This window comes from Kogia breviceps, chromosome 5 (genome assembly GCF_026419965.1).
Source record: "Kogia breviceps isolate mKogBre1 chromosome 5, mKogBre1 haplotype 1, whole genome shotgun sequence".
NCBI classification, from domain to species: Eukaryota; Metazoa; Chordata; class Mammalia; order Artiodactyla; family Physeteridae; genus Kogia; species Kogia breviceps.
This window is the reverse complement of record NC_081314.1, coordinates 70,019,441-70,040,716: the sequence shown is the minus strand read 5'-3', so window position 1 is coordinate 70,040,716 and position 21,276 is coordinate 70,019,441. Positions and strand designations below refer to the sequence as shown.

The 21,276-nt window shown below is 43.7% G+C and overlaps 1 protein-coding gene across 3 annotated transcripts in view; it reads left to right on the top strand.

The window, feature by feature from the left end:
• The window catches only part of MASP1 (MBL associated serine protease 1), a 48,034-nt gene that overhangs the window by 11,502 nt on the left and 15,256 nt on the right, over window positions 1-21,276 (top strand). For all 3 annotated transcript variants that reach the window (XM_067034205.1, XM_059064321.2, XM_059064322.2), the window contains 4 exons: window positions 13,701-13,878; window positions 15,729-15,860; window positions 17,950-18,146; window positions 20,536-20,683. In XM_067034205.1, coding sequence (XP_066890306.1) covers window positions 13,803-13,878; window positions 15,729-15,860; window positions 17,950-18,146; window positions 20,536-20,683 — 553 coding nt within the window. In that variant the 5' untranslated portion in view covers window positions 13,701-13,802. The remainder of the gene's footprint in view (window positions 1-13,700; window positions 13,879-15,728; window positions 15,861-17,949; window positions 18,147-20,535; window positions 20,684-21,276) is intronic.

The following is a 21,276-nucleotide window of genomic DNA, read 5'->3' as shown; positions in this document are numbered from 1 at the left end:
CAATGGTTCTCTGCTGTCTATGGAATGAAGTCCAAGAATTTTATGGAAAATCTACCATAAGTTGGATACTGCACCAAAGACAGGCCCCATGAAGATGAGTAAGACAGTACTTGCCCTCCAAGAACTCATGATTTCATAGTGTGTCATAAGACAAGTACATAATTAATAAGCTAAAGTTGGGCAGAGTAACACAAGAGTATGGGGCAGTATATAAGTTGTAGAGTGATCATTTCTGGCTGTTCAAGAAAAGCTTTGGAAATAGTTAATGTTTGAGATAAGTCTTGAAGGGTAAAGAGGAATTTAACAGTGTAATTCCCTAAACTTCTTGATCTCCCCAAGCATCGGTTTTGTGATTGGTACCAAAAAATAAAAATAAAAAAGACTTGGGGCTTCCCTGGTGGCGCAGTGGTTGAGAGTCCACCTGCCAATGCAGGGGACACGGGTTCGTGCCCCGGTCCGGGAGGATCCCACATGCTGCTGAGCGGCTGGGCCCGTGAGCCATGGCCGCTGAGCCTGCGCGTCCGGAGCCTGTGCTCCGCAACGGGAGAGGCCACAACAGTGAGAGGCCCACATACCTCCAAAAAAAAAGACTCAATGATACAGTACCTTCCTTGCAGTTTATGCAAGGGTTTAAATGAAATGATGGCTATGAGTGGAATTAGTACTGCAAAAGGCAAACATGTTCAGTGGTCTGGAGTTCAGGCTCTAGAGCCACTCAGACCTAGAGTCAGGTCCTGCCTCCACTATTTATTGTAAAATAGGGATAACAGTAATGCCTATCTCTTGGGCTTATTGTGAATGTCAAGTGAGGTAAATGCTCTACTGACATATGTCCAACACCTATGTAATTAGTTCAGTAAGCATTATTAGAGTGGTAATGATGGCAAGGGTGTGAGCAGTAAAGTGCCTGCTGGTATCACCAGATGCTCAATGAGTGTCAGTTTTCTCATCTGCTCTGACTTTACTGCTAACTGGCTGCCTATGACCTTGCACATATCACTCAGTTTTTCAGGCAATTTATGGAAAATTACTCTGAAAGGACTAATCAAATGCAAGAGGTTGTTTATTTCTCCTGTGTATTCATTTGTCGTAACACAAGTTTGTGGCACTTTCTGATCTATTGCCTCCTTTGAATCTCACAGACTAGGGAGAGCCGGGATTACTGCACCTAATTTACAGGAAAGGACACTGAGCATCAAGAGCTTAAGTGCATTTGTTGTCCAGGACTTTAGAGCAAAGCCAGGTCTCAGTCCTTGGTCTTCTTACTCCTAAGTCATGATTGTGTTTCTCCATTTGGCCCTTCTCAGAACAAGTTTTATCCTGGTAGGGATTTCAGGATTTTGATATGCTTCCTGGCTATAAGAGAAATTTAGTAAAATCTTGTAAAACTGAAGGACCTTGAGGGTCCCTGTGTTGTCTAGATTTTGTTAAAGAACTTTCTCTTTTATTCTGACTTGGAGAGAAAAAATAATTATAAAAATGGAGTCTGAGCTATGAAGGTTGGGGAAGTGCTCAGTTTATCTGTTTGTGGTGCACAAGCCTAATGGTGAACTCAAGGACATTGCACTAGACTGTCAGCCCCAGGAGTTCAGGCCTATGTCTGTGTTTATTTCTAGTAGTGAGCACAGCCCTGGGGGCAGAACAGGAAAAAGCAAAAATCTCCTGGTGGTAAGCATAAAGGAAAGGGCTCCGGTCTAGAGATCAGCCACTGACTCTTAATGAGACATTGGGCAAGTCACCTGTCTGCTCTGGGCCTCAGTTTCTCCATCTGCCCAATGAGGAAACTGGACTGGCTGGTCTCTCTAAGCCCTTCCAGCCCTGATGCTCCCTTCCCAGGCCTCGTTGGGTCAGTCTGCATCCTGCTGTGTAATTGACAGATAAGTCCCTCCCATAGCCCTGCTCCAAGACTGACTCCTCTGACCCCCGACTCCTAATTTCTGTGCAGTGCTCTGTGTTTACTCTGAACGTGCCCTCGACCTTCAACTACTGCCGAAGCTCTGTTCATTCTCTGGGAGTAGACAGGAGGCCTTGCCCCTGAAGGAAAAGAGGAATGGGTAAATGTTTCTCATGAATTTCAATTGTATTCCCTAGTGGAATTCTTCACGCCAGAGATACCAGGTTTCCAAATCCATTCTAGCTGATTCAGAAGAATCAGGAAGTGAAAATGAGCTTCAGAAAAAGCGTGACAAAAGCTTATTTTATGAAGGAAGTACAAACAGCACAGGCTCTGGGGTGATGGAAAACAGATGGAAGGTCCCCAGCGCTGGGGCAGAGAATGTGGGCGAATGTGGGTGAGTGTGAAGTGGGAGTGCTCTGGGGAATAGGTGCCCTGGTGTGCAAATCTGTGCGCTTATGTGTACACAGGCTGCTCTCAGACACACCTTGGTAAAAAGCAGGGCTTGAATTTGCTTTGATGTGCTCATAGAAGAAAATGTAAGGAAGGAGAGGTATTCATTTATTCAACAAATATTCATTGAATGCCTACCATTTACTAGAGCTTGGGGTATAGCGGTAATCAAGACAGAAATGCCCGTCGGCTGGGTGCTTACATGACACTGGGGGGAACATACAATAAACACTAAACACAATCCACAGGCTAATTATATAATGAGTAGTAAGGTGATAGGCAAAGAAGTGCAACATAGCAGGGTAAAGAGGGTCCACATGAGGTGGGGTGCATGTTACCACTGAAATATGTTGATCAAGGTAGTGCTTGTTGAAAGGGTGACATTTGAGCAAAGACTTGAAGAAGTTGAGAAAGCCAGCCATATGGCTTTCTGGGGAAAAGCATCCCAACCAGAAAGAACAGCCAAGACCTTAGTGGGAAAGTGCCTGGTGTGTTTGAAGAATAGCAAGGATGGCAGTGTGGCTGGAGCAGGAGGGACAGGGATGGGAGATGAAGACAGAGGTACAGGTGGGAGCCCCATCACCAGGGGGCCTGGGAAATAGGGTCCCTGCTAAATGCTCACAGGCAATGGCAGACTTTACAAGCTGCTTTCCCACCCGTGTGTCATTTGACCTCCTGACTCTTAGAGGATAGAATTTAGGTCCACCTAGTATGTTTGTGAAAACTGAGGCTGAACCCAGTGGTGCACTTATCAATGATCAACAACCTGGTCTGGACTGGGGGGTGGGTTGGGAGGGCAGAGAACAGATACCTCGATAGCTCTCTATTCACCACTCAGATATTCTAGACATTAGTAAACTCAAGTGCCAAGATAATAGTAAAATGATAGAATAGTTAGGAGATGATGAGTTTTTATATAATTTATTTCTTTTTAATATAATTTATTTAATTGTAAATTTATGAAACAGCTTTTCACGATGGCTGTGTTTAACAACAGCATTGCAAAAATCCCTGAAAAGTTGACAACGGGCCCCTGTAAGTTAGTAAGAGCCAGCTCCAGGGCACCAGTGCCTGGGGAGGTTAAAGTGACACATGTGAGTGGCAGGGTGGTGACCAGAGCCAGGTCTTTTGGTCCCTGTTCTAGCTCTCTTGAACATTTTCCAGGATTTGAGGATGTGCATTAGAGCTGGGGCAGGCAGGGTCCTGGGCAGTGGTGGAGGGACATACTGGCTTGCACATTCCTGGAAAGTGCCTGGAGACGCTGGCCCGTGGCGGGTCCCTTCTCTCCGCTCAGCACTTACTTAATCACTGCTTTCACCCCAGTGCTGACTGTGACTGACCTGGAGCCAGGCTGCCTCTGCAGGAGAAGAACACAACAAGGCTTTGTTTTTGCCTGTCCCCAGGCTATTTTCCTGTCCTGAACCTTTTGGGGCTCAGCTTCCCCATCCCAGAGGGTATTTGCATGTGAATAGGCCTGGCTCTGAAGTCACAGAAGGGGTGGATGGGGAGTCTAAGCCATTCATGGACCAATGAGAGCAAAGTCCTTCCTGGCCCCCCTTCCCAACCATGATTCCCAGGCGCTCCCACCCACACCCGCCAGCCCTGCCGCACTGAGATGCCAGGCGCCTCCAGTTTCCCACCTGCGGGATGCTTGCTTCCCAAGCTCGTGGCCACCCCTCCCCAGCCAGCTCTTTCTTCTCCCTGTGCTCTGCTGCCTAGAGACCATCTCCGTTTCTCCCGGGAGCCCTCGTAGCGACTGGGTAGTCCTCCTGGTAGCAGAGGGATTGACTCTAACACCTGCCAGCTGGGTCTCAGGTCCTCACACTGTTCCTGGCGTCTAGCATTTGCATGTACACGATACATAGCTTCCTAGGGGCTTACCCAGCTCTGTTAGGAGGTTTTTACTCTGACTAACAAATGTATAAGAACACTTTGCTGGGACTATCAGTATATCTGGGCCCTGATGGTGGCTCTGCCATTATCTGGCCATGTGACTTTCAACCAGTTACTTCACTTCTCTGAGCCTCAGTTTCCCCATCTAAGAGAGGAAAATGATAGGTAGCCTTTAATGTCCTTTCTATCTCTGACCTTCTATGGTCTTGTAATTCCAGTTACTGAACAAGGCTGGAAGTCAGAACATCTGGATTTTTATCTCAGGTCAGCTACTACTCCTAGGCTATGTGACCTTGGAAATTCATGTCACCTCTCTGGTCAGGGAATCACAATGGCTACCTGAAGTGCAATCATTACAAGACAGCCATCAGAAGCAAATAAAATAAAGAAGGTGAAAACACATTGTCAACTGGAAATTCCACATGGGGGGGGAGTGGGAATTATTACTATTACTACCACTACTATTACAATTATTATTATCATCATTATTATTTTACGGCCAAACGACTTGATCCAGGACTGAAGCAACAACCTGCAGCCCCTCACAAATGTGGCCAACTTGAGTCTTAACCCCACCAGCTGTGCTGTTTTTACTTACATGGCTTTCAAGAGCTTCTGAAATGCAATACACACATACACACACACACACACACACACACACACACACAAAGTCTCCTTTTTTTTCTAGACACAGGTTCTTGTCCGGCAGCTGGTACCTTTACTTTGCTCCTTCTCATGATCTTTAACTGCAGTTTGGGCACCTGGATAAAGTAGCAATTTGAGCTGTTAACCCCTGGCCCAGTCCCTGGAGGGTGACAGACTTGCGGTGAAGGCGACCACAGGAGCACAGAGCACTCACTTGTGAGTCAGGGGTCCTGGGCCCAGGGCTGTCACTGAATCATTGGCCTAAATTCACACACCTAGAGAAATCCTTTGAAACACAGGAAAGTAAAGGTATTCCTGGACTTGCTCTTATTCTCTTGTGGATGGAAGCTTTCAGAGATCCCTTAAATTACTCTGGTCCTCTCTTATAAAATTAGGGTAATATGTTTTCCATGTCACCCACCTCCCAGGACTGATAGGAGGCTTGTAAAGTTCAGAGAGCCAAAGGGACCTAAGATGCCACCTGCCAAATGAGGAGGCCAGGTTGCAAGGTCTCCCTAGGTTCCCTGCCTGCCCCATCAGCCTGGGATCTGGGGGACTCATAAAAAGAGATGTCTGTGCTGATGACCCCAGTGAGATTAGGAATGAAAGAGTGAAACCAGGAAACAAGAGGGTATTCAGGGACGGTTTCAGTCTCTTAATTCTTCTTCAAATACGTGAAATTACCCATGCCCCACTTAGCTGGGAGTCCAGAAAGGTGTCACCTCAGTTGGCTGAATCTCAGTGGTCCTGTTTTTCTCACTGATTTACTGAGTGTGGACTATATTTCAGGTAATTTTCTAAATATTTTACATATATTAACTCATGTCATGTTCACAAAGTCCTATGATTTATAAATACTATTATTTTCACTATTTTACAAATTAGAAAACCCTATATACAGAGTGTATTCAATTCTTAGGGCTGCCATAACAGATTGCCATTAACCTGGTGGTTTATGACAGCAGTTGCTTCTGTCACAGTTCTGGAGGCCAGAAGTCTGAAATCAAGGTGTTGGTGAGGCCATGCTTCCTCTGAAGGCTCTAGGGAAGGATCCTTCCTTGCCTCTTCTAGCTGCCTGGTAGTTGTTGCCAGTCCTTGGCATTCCTGGCTATGGCCACATGTCTCTAATCTCTGCCTCTGTCTTCACACTTCCCTCTGTGTATGTCTCTGAGTCCAAGTTTCCCATTTCTTATAAGGACACCAGTCATTGGGTTAGGGTCCACCCTAATCCAGTATCATGTCATCTTAACATAATTCATAGGCAAAGAACTATTTCCATATAAAGTCAAGTCCAAGAGTTAGGACTTGAACATATCTTTTAGGGAATACAATTTAACCTAAAACACAGAGAATTTAAATAATTTTCCTAACATCTACTAATTGGTGAAGACTCATGTGCAACTTATATAAAGATGAGGTCCCACATGATCCAGTCTCAGTAAAGGGTTACATCCAAAAAAACAGAAAACTTACACAATTGAAAGCAATTCACAATTTGACTCACTCTCTTGAGAACCAAGAGAGGGCAGAGATGTTCTTATCACAAACATTCTTAAATGTTCAATCCTCCATGCCCCCCTCTCCCTCTCCTCTTCTTTCCCTGAAAGTCTTCAGGAATTTCACACCAAGGATCTCTTCTATCTCCCCTCATACTCCACTTACACCCCATCCTCTGGGTCCCTCTTGGACTTGACAATCACAAAAACTGTTCCTTGACATGAGACCTCCCTGCCATGTACTGCCATATGTGAATTTTAGTTGTTCCGAGTTTCTTGATTGTTTTCTCAGAATTTTATTTTTCACTGTATTGTTTGTGTGGAATTAAAGCAAAAATTTTCACCTCTTTTTCAGCTTTGTTGGGACCCAAGGGCTAGAAAAAAATGAGAGAAGGAAGTGAGAGAGTGATGAGGGGTCTCCATACATGACCATGAGGAAGGGAAGACCCAGGTGGTTATAAGAGATGGAGAGACTGGAAACCAACCATGAACTTCCAGGCTGGTTCAGCTGCCCCACCTGTGTGCTCCTTTTGTTGATTGACATGAACCAACTGATTTTATGCCATTGGGTAGAAGCTAGAAGGAAGTAGCTGTGGGCCCAAATTTCTTTTTAAAATACTTTTAAAATATAAAAACAGGAAAAAGAAAAATTACCTATCATTTCACTAGCCATTGTTGTTTGCTCTAATTCCTTCCACTTTTTATTTTCAATGTATACTTTCAACATAGTTATAATTACATTGAATATACAATTTGTCCTGCTTTTTCACTTAGCATAACCTACTAAGAATGTTTCCAGATCACTGAAAATTCTCCATTAATGCAATAATTAATAGCTGCTTAACTAAGCTAATGCTAATGCAACAGTTCCCCTAGAATTGGGTATTTACATTGTTTCCAGTTTTCTATTATTATATATAACTGCTTGAAACATCATTGTTCATAAGTTTTTTTCACAATTGGAATATTTTCCCCTAAATTATATTCCCAAATATAGGGCCAAGGAAGAACTTTCTAAGCCAAAGATAATTCAAAATGGCCTCATCTATCTTGGAAGGTAGTGAGTTTCTCATCTCTGCAACTGATTGTGAAAAGGTAGTGTGAATTTTTCAAGGGTGTGGTAGAAAAATAAGAGGTTAAATGAGGTAAATTTCATGGCCCTAAGACCCCATGAGACTGTAATTCTTAAAATTTTAGTTCACAAAGGTCAGTGTCTCTCTTTGTCTCTCTTTGTCCCAGATTACTTCCTTACTCCCTATAACATGTCTAGTGCTGTGTAACAAACCATTCCAAAATTTAGTAGCCAAAACAATATCCATTTTATTTGCTCATGATTCTGTGGTCAGAAGTTTAGGCTAGACTTGGCAGGATGGTCCTTTTTTTTTTTTTTTTTTTTTTTTTGTGTGTGTGTGTGTGTGTGTGTGTGTGTGTGTGTGTGGTATGCGGGCCTCACTGTTGCGGCCTCTCCCGTTGCGGAGCACAGGCTCCGGAGGCGCAGGCTTAGCGGCCATGGCTCACGGGCCCAGCCGCTCCGCGGCATGTGGGATCTTCCCAGACCGGGGCATGAACCCGTGTCCCCTGCATTGGCAGGCGGATTCTCAACCACTGCGCCACCAGGGAAGCCCGGCAGGATGGTCCTTTTGCTGGATTTGCCTGAGGTCATTTCTGTGGCTCCAGTCTGTATCAGTCAGAAAAGCAGAGCCTCTGTGAGTATTGTGAGATAACAGCTATTTATGGGCATTAGAACTCATGTAATTATAGGAGAGGCTAGGAAAGTAAAGATCCCAGCTTCTCATAGACAGAGAGTTGGAGGACCACAGACAGTTCACTTATCCATTTTCGTGAAGCTCTGGCTGGCATGGGTGGAAATATTGGCATCTTCAGAGAAATCTGAGAATTCAAGCCTATGGAAGAAGCCAAAGTTGGGCCATGAAGGGGGAGCTCATGGAGAGAAGTCTATGAGAAGCTGTTGGCTCTGAGCAGCTACTACGCCTGTGGGGACACCTGCAAGCTTCTGGTGGGCCTGGGCCACTGTTAGTCATCAGAGCCAGAAGCAGGAAAGAAGAGCTGGATGCAGAGAGGAGTAGAGTGAAGACAGTTAGAACCTACTGACACATCTACATCTGTCCATCTCTGTATCTGATCATAAAACAACCTCCAGAGAGTAAGGAATATTGCCTTCCAAACTCACACAAGTTCCTCTTTTGGCCAACAGTAACCTGGAACTATAGAGAGAAGGAGATTCTGGGGAACATGGTTCCCAGGTTAACTAAATTGACAGCAGGACAATTCAGCACACTCCCTGAATGCCTAAATTAAATCTGAAAAGCTCTTCAAGGACCCAGAGATGTCAGTGGGGCTCCAGGATGAAGCTTGGGGACATCGACAAGCAAAGCTCTCAGGCATTTGGGCTTATAGGATGGCGTCTTTTTTTTTTTTCTAAATTGAGGTATAGTTGATGTACAATATCATATAAGTTACAGGTGTATAACACAGTGATTCACCATTTTTAAAGGTTAAAATCCATTTATAGTTATTGTAAAATATTGGCTATATTCCCTGTGCTGTACATATATCCTTGTAGCTTATTTATTTATATATAATAGTTTGTACCTCTTAATCTCCTACTCCTATGTTGCCCGCCCCTCCCTACTTGTAACCACTAGTTTGTTCTCTGTATCTGTGAGTCTGTTTCTTTTTTGTTATATTCACTAGTTCATATTATTTTTTAGATTCCACGTATAAATGATATCGTACAGTAGAGGACAGCATTTTTTGTTTGCCTCCTGTCTTAAAGGAGCATGAGTATTATTGACTAGGGAATCAGGATGCTGCATTGTGAACCTGAAGCTACCACTCACTAGATAATGACCTTGCTTGATTCATTTAAATCATCTGGGCTTCAAGTTTCTCACTGGGTGGCTGTCAGTGTATTTGTTAAGCTCTGGTGACATAACCTTATGGACGTGTGGAAAGCAGCCATAGCTGTCCTCCCACAGAAATCTGACCAAGTTTTCTGCTGCTCTGCCTTAGCTTTGCCTAGGACGTTTGTGCTGTTTCTACTAAGGTAGAAAATTCATAGAAAACAGGCCCTGGCTTCTTTTCCTTAGATCTCTCTCCCCTGCTCCCTGTCCTCAATAGAACCCCTTTCCTACATAAATAGAACCCCTTTCCTAGGTGGTGGTGGGAAGGGAGGGGCAGTTGAGACTCCTAATGTCCCCGGGACTTCGCTATCCCCTCTGCCTCCCAAACCCTCCACCTACTATTTCTACCTGCCTAAATTCTACTCACCTTTCAGCCTCCAGATCAAAGAGCATTCTCTTCTTCTTAAGTAGTCTCTGATTCCTCTCAGCTGAATGCAATATTTTCCCATCTTATAAGCCCTGGGTCTTCCTAGCTTTCATTGCAATAACTACAATCTTGTGATTCCCTAACACATACACATTTGAGTACTTATTCTCCTACTAAATTTTACAGTCCCAGAGGCAGGGGGACTTCCTTATTAAGCACGTGCAACAAATAAGTAATTATTGACATCCTTCATATTATAATGCAGACAGAATTTGCTATATAAACATTTGCTGAGATGAGTTGAAAGAAAGCAAATTGAGGACATGCATCCATGTGTTGGTGCCCTAAATCACAATAGTCTGAAAGGACATGGCTGCCCATAATAAGAAATAGAAAAATGAAGAGTCTGTGATCCCCAGCCAGATGGTTCTCTATTATTACGAATTTTGTGTTTTCATTTGATAAGGTATTTCCCTCCATCATGTTAATACGATGACCCTAGAAATGGGACAGTCTGAACAGAAGCCAGAGCTCAATCCTCCATCTGTACTCAGAAGTCAATGGTTTTTGTAGAATTTTACAATCATAGCAAGGGCTGAAGATATTAAGTAGGGCCAGTGACCCCTCTGTTTAGGTTATGGCCAGAACTGTCACTGAGCCACATCCTCTCTGGGAGACAGTTCATGCACCCAAGATAAAATTTCAAGAGGCCCAAAAAAAAAGAAAGAAAAAAAAAAATTTCAAGAAGCCCTTGAGCCAGAAAAGTTGTTTGGCAAAGTGCCTATGTCTTTTGCCTTGCACTCTCTGGGTTGGTGGGTTCCTTTCTCCAGGGTCAAAACAGTTCCAAAAACAAAACAAGTATCAGGGAATCATGATTATCTCTCTACTCCTGAGCAAGTCACTGCCCCTCTGGACCTCAGTTTCCTCTAGAAGGATGGGGATTGAAACAGCTCTTAAGGGTCCCTCCTTCCAAGCTCTGATATTCCAGGAGTCTATATTCGGAGCTGCAGGCTGAATTCCCAGGGCCCTGGGGCCTTTTCTTCCCTGCTGCTAAAGGTATATGTGGCTCATATTTCCCCACGGGTCTCAGCTGGGGCATGCTTAACTGTCCTCTGGAATAGTGAGGCCCTGCAGGTGATGATCATTTACCTGCCGCCATAAACGGTCCTTAAGCCTGGAAGTTACAAGGAAGGAAGTTGTATATCAGAGACTTTCATAGGTCTCTCCCTAATCCAAATTATCTCTGGCTGATTTCACTTGAATGTGTCCATGCTACAGGTACTATAGAACCCCAGAGACCTTGGGAATACCGAATTAGGAAGGAGGCTGCTATGCCTGGAAGTGTTAATGCTCAAGGCATGACTCTTCATTAGTAATTGATTATGTATCATATGGTTATAGACCACAAACAAGTTCAAGTTCATCAAGTTCTTCAGCAGGAAGCAATCTGTGTGTTGAAATTCCTGCTCACCATCCTCTAGTTGGTTTATTTAATGTATGGATATGATGACTTGTTAGAATACTAGTATGTCAGGACTAGAAGAGAGTGTAGAGCTCAGCAAGTTGAAACCCCTAGTTTACCAGGTGGATAACTGAGAGCTACAGGAGTCAGCCACATAACAGTTTATGGTGGAGTCAGGAATAGGGCTCAGGACCTCTAAATGCCAGGTCCGTACACTCCAAAGCAGAAGTCACCAAGATAGTGCATTCCAGCTCACGTAGTTACTCATAGAAGAAACCTTCTCCCAGGCCCTCACTCTAAATCTATTTTGTCTTATTTTTATTAAGTTCTAATGATAGCAGCTTAACTGGTTTCTATTTTACAACATATTTCAGCGAATAAGCTGATTTTAAAACAGTGAATAAAACATTACATAGAGAAGATATAAGAATTGCAAAGGCATAATAGTCTGGGGACCTTCAAAGCAGGGCAAGCAACATTACATAACTCAATATCCCTAAGATAGTTGATGTTCATAACAATGTCCCTGGATCACCGAGAAGGATTTGCATGTTTTACCTGAGAAAGCAGGGATTTGAATAAAGCACTTTAAAAAGCATTACACCCCCCTACCCCCGAAAAACTATCTTTAATCATAGCTAGGTAAAAACTTCAGCTACCTGGAAAACTCAGATCATCAAAACAGCAAACCAGCTGTGATGTTCAAGGAAGTGACATTTCAGCTGTGTGCAGATAGGCACATTCTATAGCAATAAGGCTGATGTGAGTTGGGCTAGTATCTGCAGAGAAGAGGAAAAAATAGCAAAGCTATGATCTCATCTTCTGTTTACACTTCAGTTCCCAAAGTTAGTGATTAATTGTGCTTGTGTTTTGTTGCCAGGGCAAATTGTTTTTCTTTAAAACTCCCATTTATTTTAAATAAATAAATCATTAGTTTCAAAACAGAAGTGTCAAATGTTAAGATACTTTTGACATACTAAGCTAATGAACAAAACAATGAATTCATTAGAAGCTACTAGAGATAGGCAGCCTTTGAGAACTTTCCTTTAATGACTTTGAAAGGCAGCAGAAATCATTCTTGGTCAGAAATTTTTCTCATGCATCTTGGTTAAAATACCAATCTAGAGGTTGCAAACAGAAACACTGCCTTAAAAGGATTGCAGTAGGTGTAAATGATAGAGTGGTAGGTAGGCCAAGTATTGGTAGTCAAATAAATATACCAACCAGCTACAACACTGTGCTTCCCAAACCAAACACAAATTCTGCTTTAGGCAATCAGTTTAGAATCTCTCCTTGGGTCTCTGAATTTACCCAGGGCCTCAGACTCTTGCAAAGTAGAGAATTCTTTAGCAAATAAGCAATATTTGCATCTGAGTCTTAACACAGATGCAACTATTTCTGGGTGACTCCAGTAGTTTCTGTATTATTGAGACTACCTATTAAATACAGTTCTGATTACGTCTTCCCTTTGCTCACAGAATTGAGTCACTTGTTATTATGTCATTCAAGGTCAACTGTAATCTAGTTTCAACTTATTCCTCCAAATATATCTCCTCCTACAATCCCCACAGATTCCTTGGCATCTCATTGTTCTCAGAATAGGTCTTGCACGTTTAGTTCTTAATGACAAATATTTATTGGGTAACTGCTATGTTCTAGGGCCTGTGCCATGTACTGAAGATACATCTATAAAGAAAAGAATCTGAAAAAGAATAGATGCATATATATGTATAACTGAATCACTTTGTTGTACACCTGAAAATAACACATTATTAAGCAACTATACTGCACTAAAAATAATAATAATAAATTAAAAGCATATGCAATTTTTTTTAAAACTTCCACTTCTGATACAGATATTGTATCATTTTATAAATAAAGCTCAGATATATCAATAAACAAGTAATTAATTAATTAAAGTCTCACTCTCTTGCAGCATGCATTCTAATGGGGATCCTTCACCTCCTTCTGAGTGCATCCTCAATGAGACACTTGTCACACTGTATGATAGCTCTGTCTCTGTCTGTTTTTCTCCCCTTGAACACTGCCTCCCCGTGACAGCTCTGTGTCTTAACTCATCTCCCATCATCCCCACCCCACTCTTTGCTGTGTGTCAGGCACACACTGAATGTTCAATGAATGACTTATATTGTGTATAAACTTTCTTTTCCTGGAAATGTAACTTCCTGTTGCATATAGAATCTATCTGTGAGGTTATCTAGCTCTTCTTATTTATTTATTCTATTATCCAATGTTAAAATTTATTTATTTTAACATTGAGCTATTTTTAACAAATAAGCCATTTTGTTGTCAACAGGAATGACAAATGCCAAGCTACTTCTGATGGACGTAAACAAAATGAGTGAAACAGTGGCTGGACGGCCATATTGACCTAACCTGTAACGTGTCTTTCCACAAATCCCAGAATCTCAAAACCCCTTTCTCTGGCTTTCCCAGGCTGCCTGGTCTACTTGTGGGCAGCCCCTCCGTGTTTTCTCCTGGAGACCAGCAGAGAAGCTAATTTGGGAAGCTGCTCATCTTGTTCCCTTTCTCTTTGACCCTAAAGGTAGAAACTGAAGACCAGGTGCTGGCAACCTTCTGTGGCAGGGAGACCACAGACACAGAACAGACACCTGGCCAGGAAGTGGTCCTCTCTCCTGGCTCCTTCATGTCTATCACTTTCCGTTCAGATTTCTCCAACGAGGAGCGATTCACAGGCTTTGATGCCCACTACATGGCTGTGGGTAAGTTAGCGAAGTGGGTGGCTCATCCCCAGGTCTCCCTTTCTCTCTCAAGATTAAAAGTGACTTGTGCTCTCTTCTTTAAAATGAACACCTTATACTCACCACATAGATTCTACCAGTAATGCCTTACTGCATTTGCTCTATCACTTATCTGTCCATCTGTCTATCCTCTATCCATTAATTCATCTTTTTTGATGCATTTCAAAATAAATTGCAGACATCAGTACTCTTCTTCCTAAATACTTTAGCATGCATATTGTTTATCTAATCTATTCACATTTTTTTCTTTTAATGTAAAATTTACATTCAATGAAATGCACAAATCTTAAGTACATTTAAATTTTCAAAAATTTATATTTGTGTGTAACACAAATCCCTAAAAAGATGTTGAGCTTTATCATTAACCCCAAGAGTTCCCTTGTACTCCTTCCCAATTGCAACCCACTCCCACCTCCTTTAGAGGCCACAACTGTCCTGATTTTTTTCCACCATAGATTAGCTTTGCCACTTCTAAAACTACATATAAATGAACACATACAGAATATATTTTGTGAGGTAAGGATTCTTTTACTCAGCATAAAATTTTTGATATTCATTCATGTTGTTGCAATGCATCAGTAATTGTTTCTTTTCCTAGCAGAGTAATTTTCCATTGTATGAATATACTGCAATCTATTTATCCATTCTCCTATTGATGGACACCTGGGTTCTATCCATTTTTTGGCTCTCAATAAAATTTCTTTTTTTTTTTTTTTTGTGGTACTCGGGCCTCACTGTTGTGGCCTCTCCCGTTGCGGAGCACAGGCTCCGGACGTGAAGGCTCAGCGGCCATGGCTCACGGGCCCAGCCGCTCTGCAACATGTGGGATCTTCCCAGACCAGGGCATGAACCCGTGTCCCCTGCATAGGCAGGCGGATTCTCAACCACTGCGCCACCAGGGAAGCCCAATAAAATTTCTATGAACCTTTTTGTACAAGCCATTTTGCAAACATGTTTTCACTTCTGCTGGGTATATATCTAGGAGCAGAATTGCAGAATCATATGGTAGGTGTATGTTTAGTTCTATAAGAAATTGTCAAACTTTTTCCAAAGTGTTTGCACCATTTTGTATCTCTCCACCAATGTATGAGAGTTCTGGCTGCTCCTTATCCTCACCAACATTTGATGTTATCAATTTTAAAATCTTTAACCATTCCGTGGGGTATGTAGTGGTACTTCATTATGGTTTTAATTTGCATTTCCCTGGTGCCTAGTGATGCTGAGCATCTTTTCATGTGCTTTGTGGCCATTCCTGTATCTTTTGGGAAGAAATATATGTTCCAATTTTTAAACTGGGTTGAGAACATACATCTTTTTATCCTTATATTTCCAATGCCTAGGATAGGGCTTGACCCCCATTGGGACTTAGAAAGAGAGAAGCAGCATGGAGGAGAGGTTAAGAGACCAGATTCTAGAGCCAGCCCACCTTGATTTGAATGCTGACTCCACCACTTAACTCTTGGTGTGACTCGGAGTAAGTTCTTTAATGGCCCTAAGTCTCAGTTTCATCATCTGTAGAAAGGTGATCATAATGGTCCTGCTGGCTATTATCACAACTGTTAGAGAACAGTGGCACCACCCGGAGTCAGGTTGCCCGGCTTTGAACCAGGCTCTCTGTGATCTTGGGTAAGTCTCCTCATTTGTAAATGGAGATAGTGGCTACTTATGGGCCTTCGGTGAGGCTTAAGTGAGGGAATGCAGGGACCTCCCAACACAGTGAGGGGCCCATACTGAGTGCTCTGTAAATGTTGGCTGTTGTCTTCACCATCACACACGAACTGGTTGACTGAGAGGCTCTACCTGCCCCGCAGATGTGGACGAGTGCATGGAGCGGGAGGACGAGGAGCTGTCCTGTGACCACTACTGCCATAACTACATCGGCGGCTACTACTGCTCCTGCCGCTTTGGCTACATCCTCCACACAGACAACAGGACATGCCGAGGTGGGGCCCAGCAATGATTCTGTGAATCACCATTATGCGCCATATTTTCCAATAAGATTAGGGGAGGCTCAGAGGAAGGACAGATATGCAGTAGGAATGATTTAAAATGAAATCAGAGAGCTGTGCCTCAGATACCACAGGGATAAAGATGCTGAAATGCCCACCAGCCTGGAAGTCGGGTTCAGGTTCTCAGAGGACCTCATTTCAGAAACCCTAGCCTCTAGTCCATCTTTCTTCCTGGGCAGCAGGAATTTCTGCTCTTTAGTCCCTATTTCTTCTTCTACTGTAAGTAACTGGCCAAGTCAAGGGAAAACCCAGGTTTCCCAGTCCTGAACCATGAACTAGGCTTCACCCACCAGGTCCTTTTTTCCTGCTCTTTCATGGCCCCTCAAGTTCCTCTGTGATAGAGAGAACCTCAGTGCAAGGGAAAGAAGAGGGAAGAAATAGGAGGAGAAATAGGAGAACTCGGAGAAATAGGAGGACTCGGCCGCTTTCCATGAGGACCTCCTGGCTAGCAGGTAATAGCCACATAGAAAAATGGTAAAATGTAGTAAGTTCTGTAAAAGACACGTGGACTTGGTACCATCAGACCTGAGTCTGCACAGAGAAGTGAGCAAGCACTTCTCAGAGATGGTGCCCTTGATGAAGGAGAAAGAACAAGGAAAGGAGGGCACTCCAGGCAGAGAAAACAGCTTCTACAAACATTCAGAAGCATGACAGAATTTGGAATGTTTGGGGAATTGCCAGTAGATTAGTATGACTGCAGGGTAAGGATCTGTGTTTTAGAAAGATCACTTGGAAGCTGAGTGAGGGATCACTGGAGGAGGGAAAGGCTGGAAACAAGAATTTTTTTTCCTTTCTCCTTCAAAAACTTCGACTTACTTCCAAATAAAACCCTATAGGGCCCATCAGTACAAAGCAGGCACATACAGGAGTTTTCTTGAAGAGGGTTGTATTTTCCATGGTTTTCATTCAGTAAGTATTTATTGAGTATCTACTATGTGCTGAGTACAGAGGGGCTAAAAATGAGCAATGTTTCCCAATCCTGTTTTTCATTTTCACTTCTGCCCCCAGGAGCCTTTTTAAACATTCTCTTCCTAATTGCCTCACCCATGAAGTTTTAATACCACAGACATACTGTATGTATGCTTATGTACTGTATGTCTATCTGTGTATTATGCATAAAAAGAGTAACAACTCCCCCTCCCAAAGAACCAATTTTGGCCCCCTTAGGGGCGATATTCTCCCCATGAAAGTGGTTGGTGTAGAAAATGAAAGCTTCGGGATTCAGAAACCACTCTAAACCTTGTTCTGCAGCTCATAGCTGTGGGACTTCAGGTTAGTCACGCCCCCTTTCTGGCCACAGTTTTCTCGTTTACAAATAAGCAGGATAAACAAAGGCTTAGGAAGAATTGTCATGCCAGATCCAGGATGGGTCAGCCCAAAGACAATGGTTCAGTGGCAAACAACAAGGCCTTGGCAGGGCTCAGCCATGGCCAGGATCCAGGACCCTGGGTGCTGGGTTGCAGCTGTGGTGAGGAACAGAGCAGAATCCCTGAGCTCAGGGAACTTACAGTCTAGTGGAGACAAGAAAATCCACTGACAAATATATTTCATACTGGCAAGCAGTGGTCAGCAGCATGAAGAGAAACAAAAGCAAGACCAGGGCCAGAGGGTGAGGGTATATGTGAAGGTCCTGTGTTATATGAGGGATCAAGGAAGGCTTTGAGCAGAGACCCCAGGGAGTCCTGGGCTGAGGAGAGAGCAGGACAAAAGAAGACCAGACTTTCTCCCGGACCACTCCATCTCAGACCCCTCCAGCCCCCCACGAAGACCAGAGAATTTGACAAGAAAGCTTATCACACTCAGTGCCTTTGAGTATTGACTCTGCAAATTACTGGGTGTGTGACCTTGGTTAAATCACTTCCCCTCACTAAACTTCAGTTTCCCCACCTGTAAAATGGGGATAATGACTCCTTCCCCACTTGCCTCTCAGGACCACTGGGAAAATTGTACAGTAGCAGATAAGAAAGGGGTTGCTGTGGCCGTGGGTGTGGTGTGCCACTTTGCTCCGGTGTGTTTCCCACAGTGGAGTGCAGTGACAACCTCTTCACACAGAGGGCTGGCGTGATCACCAGCCCCGACTTCCCCAGCCCTTACCCTAAGAGCTCCGAATGTGTCTACACCATTGAGCTGGAGGAGGGTTTCATGATCAGCCTGCAGTTTGAGGACATTTTTGACATTGAGGACCATCCTGAGGTGTCCTGCCCCTATGACTACATCAAGGTAAGAAGACAGTGGGCATAAGCCCTGGGAATGCTGGAAAATCTTGGATGAATTGGGAAAATTGACATTCTTGGCCCTCCCTTCTTCCAGGAGAGGGGGCCAAGCAGGTTTCTTCCTAAAAATAATGATTTAAAATAACATCTACCAGCTTATTTGTATCCAGTCTAGGGATCTTCCCTGATCCCAAACTAGCCCTTTGCCCACCTGCAAAATCCCTTCTGCCAGGTAACATAACATCATCATGAAGTAACACCAGAGTGAAGGTCATGGGAACCATCTTAGAACTCTGTCTACCACACCTCATATCCTGGGAGCTATGCTATGAGCCTTATCCAGGCACGTAACCTCTTGGGGCTTCACTTTTCCCCCTTGCCACAGTAAGGCTGACAAGATGAAGATGTACCCAGGATTATAGAATTCATCAAATGAGGATTAAAGAGTGCTGGTCCTCAGAGGTGGAAGGAGAAAGAGTTAAAGGCATAGGCAGGACCTGGCCTGGGAGCTGGGAAATCAGACCAGCCCAGAGGGCGTCTTCCCTTCTCTCCATCCCCAATGCCTCCAACTGAGTGCAAACCCTGCTCTCTTCTGGTCAACTGCAAAGCTACCTGGCGGGTTTGCTGGCTTCCACTCTTGCTCTACATGGTCTGCTCTCTCATAGAATCCAGGATAAACTCTATGAAAGCCAAGTTACATCAAGATTTTATTTGGAGTAAACATAAATTCCTCAACACAATATGGCCCTTGCCTGCCTTTCCAACCTCAAGCTGGGGCATTCCCTTTGTTCCAGCCCCAGTGGCTTCCTTCCTGTTCTTTTATTTATTTATTTATTTTTAATTTTATTTTTTAACATCTTTATTGGGGTATAATTGCTTTACAATGGTGTGTTAGTTTCTGCTGTATAACAAAGTGAATCAGCTATACATAAACATATATCCCCATATCTCCTCCCTCTTGCGTCTCCCTTCCACCTTCCCTATCACGCCTCTCTAGGTAGACACAAAACACCGAGCTGATCTCCCTGTGCTATGTGGCTGCTTCCCACTAACTATCTATTTTACATTTGGTAGTGTATGTATGTCCATGCCACTCTCTCACTTCATCCCAGCTTACCCTTCCCCCTCCCCGTGTCCTCAAGTCCATTCTCTATGTCTGTGTCTTTATTCCTGTCCTGCCCCTAGGTTCTTTAGAACACTTTTTTTTAGATGCCATATATATATATGTGTGTTAGCATATGGTATTTGTTTTTCTCTTTCTGACTTACTTCACTCTGTATGACAGACTCCAGATCCATCCGCCTCACTACAAATAACTCAATTTCGTTTCTTTTATGGCTGAGTAATATTCCATTTTATATATGTGCCACATCTTCTTTATCCATTCATCTGTCAATGGACACTTAGGTTGCTTCCATGTCCTGGCTACCGTAAATAGTGCTGCAATGAACATTGTAGTACATGACTCTTTTTGAATTATGGTTTTCTCAGGGTATATGCCCAGTTGTGGGATTGCTGGGTCATATGGTAGTTGTATTTTTAGTTTTTTAAGGAACCTCCATACTGTTCTCCATAGTGGCTGTATCAATTTACATTCCCACAAACAGTGCGAGAGGGTTCCCTTTTCTCCACACCCTCTCCAGCATTTATTGTTTGTACAGATTGCCAACAAACACATGAAAGGATGCTCAACATCACTAATCATTAGAGAAATGCAAATCCTTCCTGTTCTTGATACTTGCCAGGCTCTTTCCCACCTTTGGCCTCAACCTTCATATAAGTTGTTTTCGCTGCCTGGAAAGTATTCTTCTCTTCTCTTCCAATGAGAAACTCCTTATCATCCTACATGTTTCAAATCCAATGTCACCTCCTCAAAGATGCCTTCCCTGACTTCCGATTTAAAGTTATTATCTATTATATTAATGATAAATTATACAAACTACATAGATTTTACTACATAAATCGTAAACATATAGCATATATTTATATATGTACATCATCCTGATTATTTTTATAATGCTTACCACAGCCTGTAATTATTTTGTTTATTTTCCATTAGTCTGCCCTGACTAGGCTGCAGGGTCTTTGAGAGCAGAGGCCTTTTCTGTACTGTGCACCTGCACAGGGCTCTGCTCCTTTCTGAGCCATAATACATTCATCTATGAGCAGAGGATTATTAGCCGGCCTTGTCCACTTCCAGGGCCATTGTAAATTGTAAAAGGGAGAGTGGAGATGGAACCCTTTGATGAATGGTAATGCCCACTAAAAAGTGAGTGAACACCATGGGCTCACATCGAAGCTTCCAGAAAACCCCGGGTGCAGTATAGAGACAATCCCTGCAGCAGCCACTGCCACTCAGATGTGACCCTGCTTTTTCTCTGTCTTGCCCCTCACAGATTAAAACCGGTCCAAAAGTTCTGGGGCCCTTCTGTGGAGAGAAAGCCCCAGAACCCATCAATACCCAGAGCCACAGCGTCCAGATCCTGTTCCGCAGTGACAACTCAGGCGAGAACCGGGGCTGGAGGCTGTTGTACAGGGCAACAGGTAACACAGCCTCTCCTCTCCTGGGTCACACTTGGCTCCCATGCTCAGCCCTCATGGGGCAGTGCCCAGGTGGTCAGGGGGAGCAGGCCTGGGGCTCCTCCAGGGATGTGGCAGAACTCCCAACTCTGCCAGTGAGCAGCTTGGGATGGAGGCAAATCCTCTTTGCTGACTCAGTTTCCCATCTGTAAAATGGGCGCAAGGACAGCAATGATGGTGGGTTTAGACTAGATGTAGATTTCAAAACTGGCTGCACTTCAGAATCACATGAGGAGATTTAAAAAAAAAAAAAACAAACAGTTTCCTAAACTTCACTCCTTCAAGCTGTGATTCACTGGGCGTGGGGAGGACCCCTCCAGTGCCAGCCCTCCTCACGTCTGGGGCAGGAATCTGGGTGAGAGTCTGTAGCTCAAAATGTTTCACCATGGCCGTTTGCCTCCATGTGTCCCCTAGACTGACAAAGCCCACAGGCCTCATTCCCCAGTACCTCAAGGCACCCAGTCCTGGTCCATACCCTGCTGGAGGTATTTGATCCAACGGGCCTGCAGTAACTCGAGGAAGAAGGGGGTAGACATCAGTGACAAGACCACAGCTGT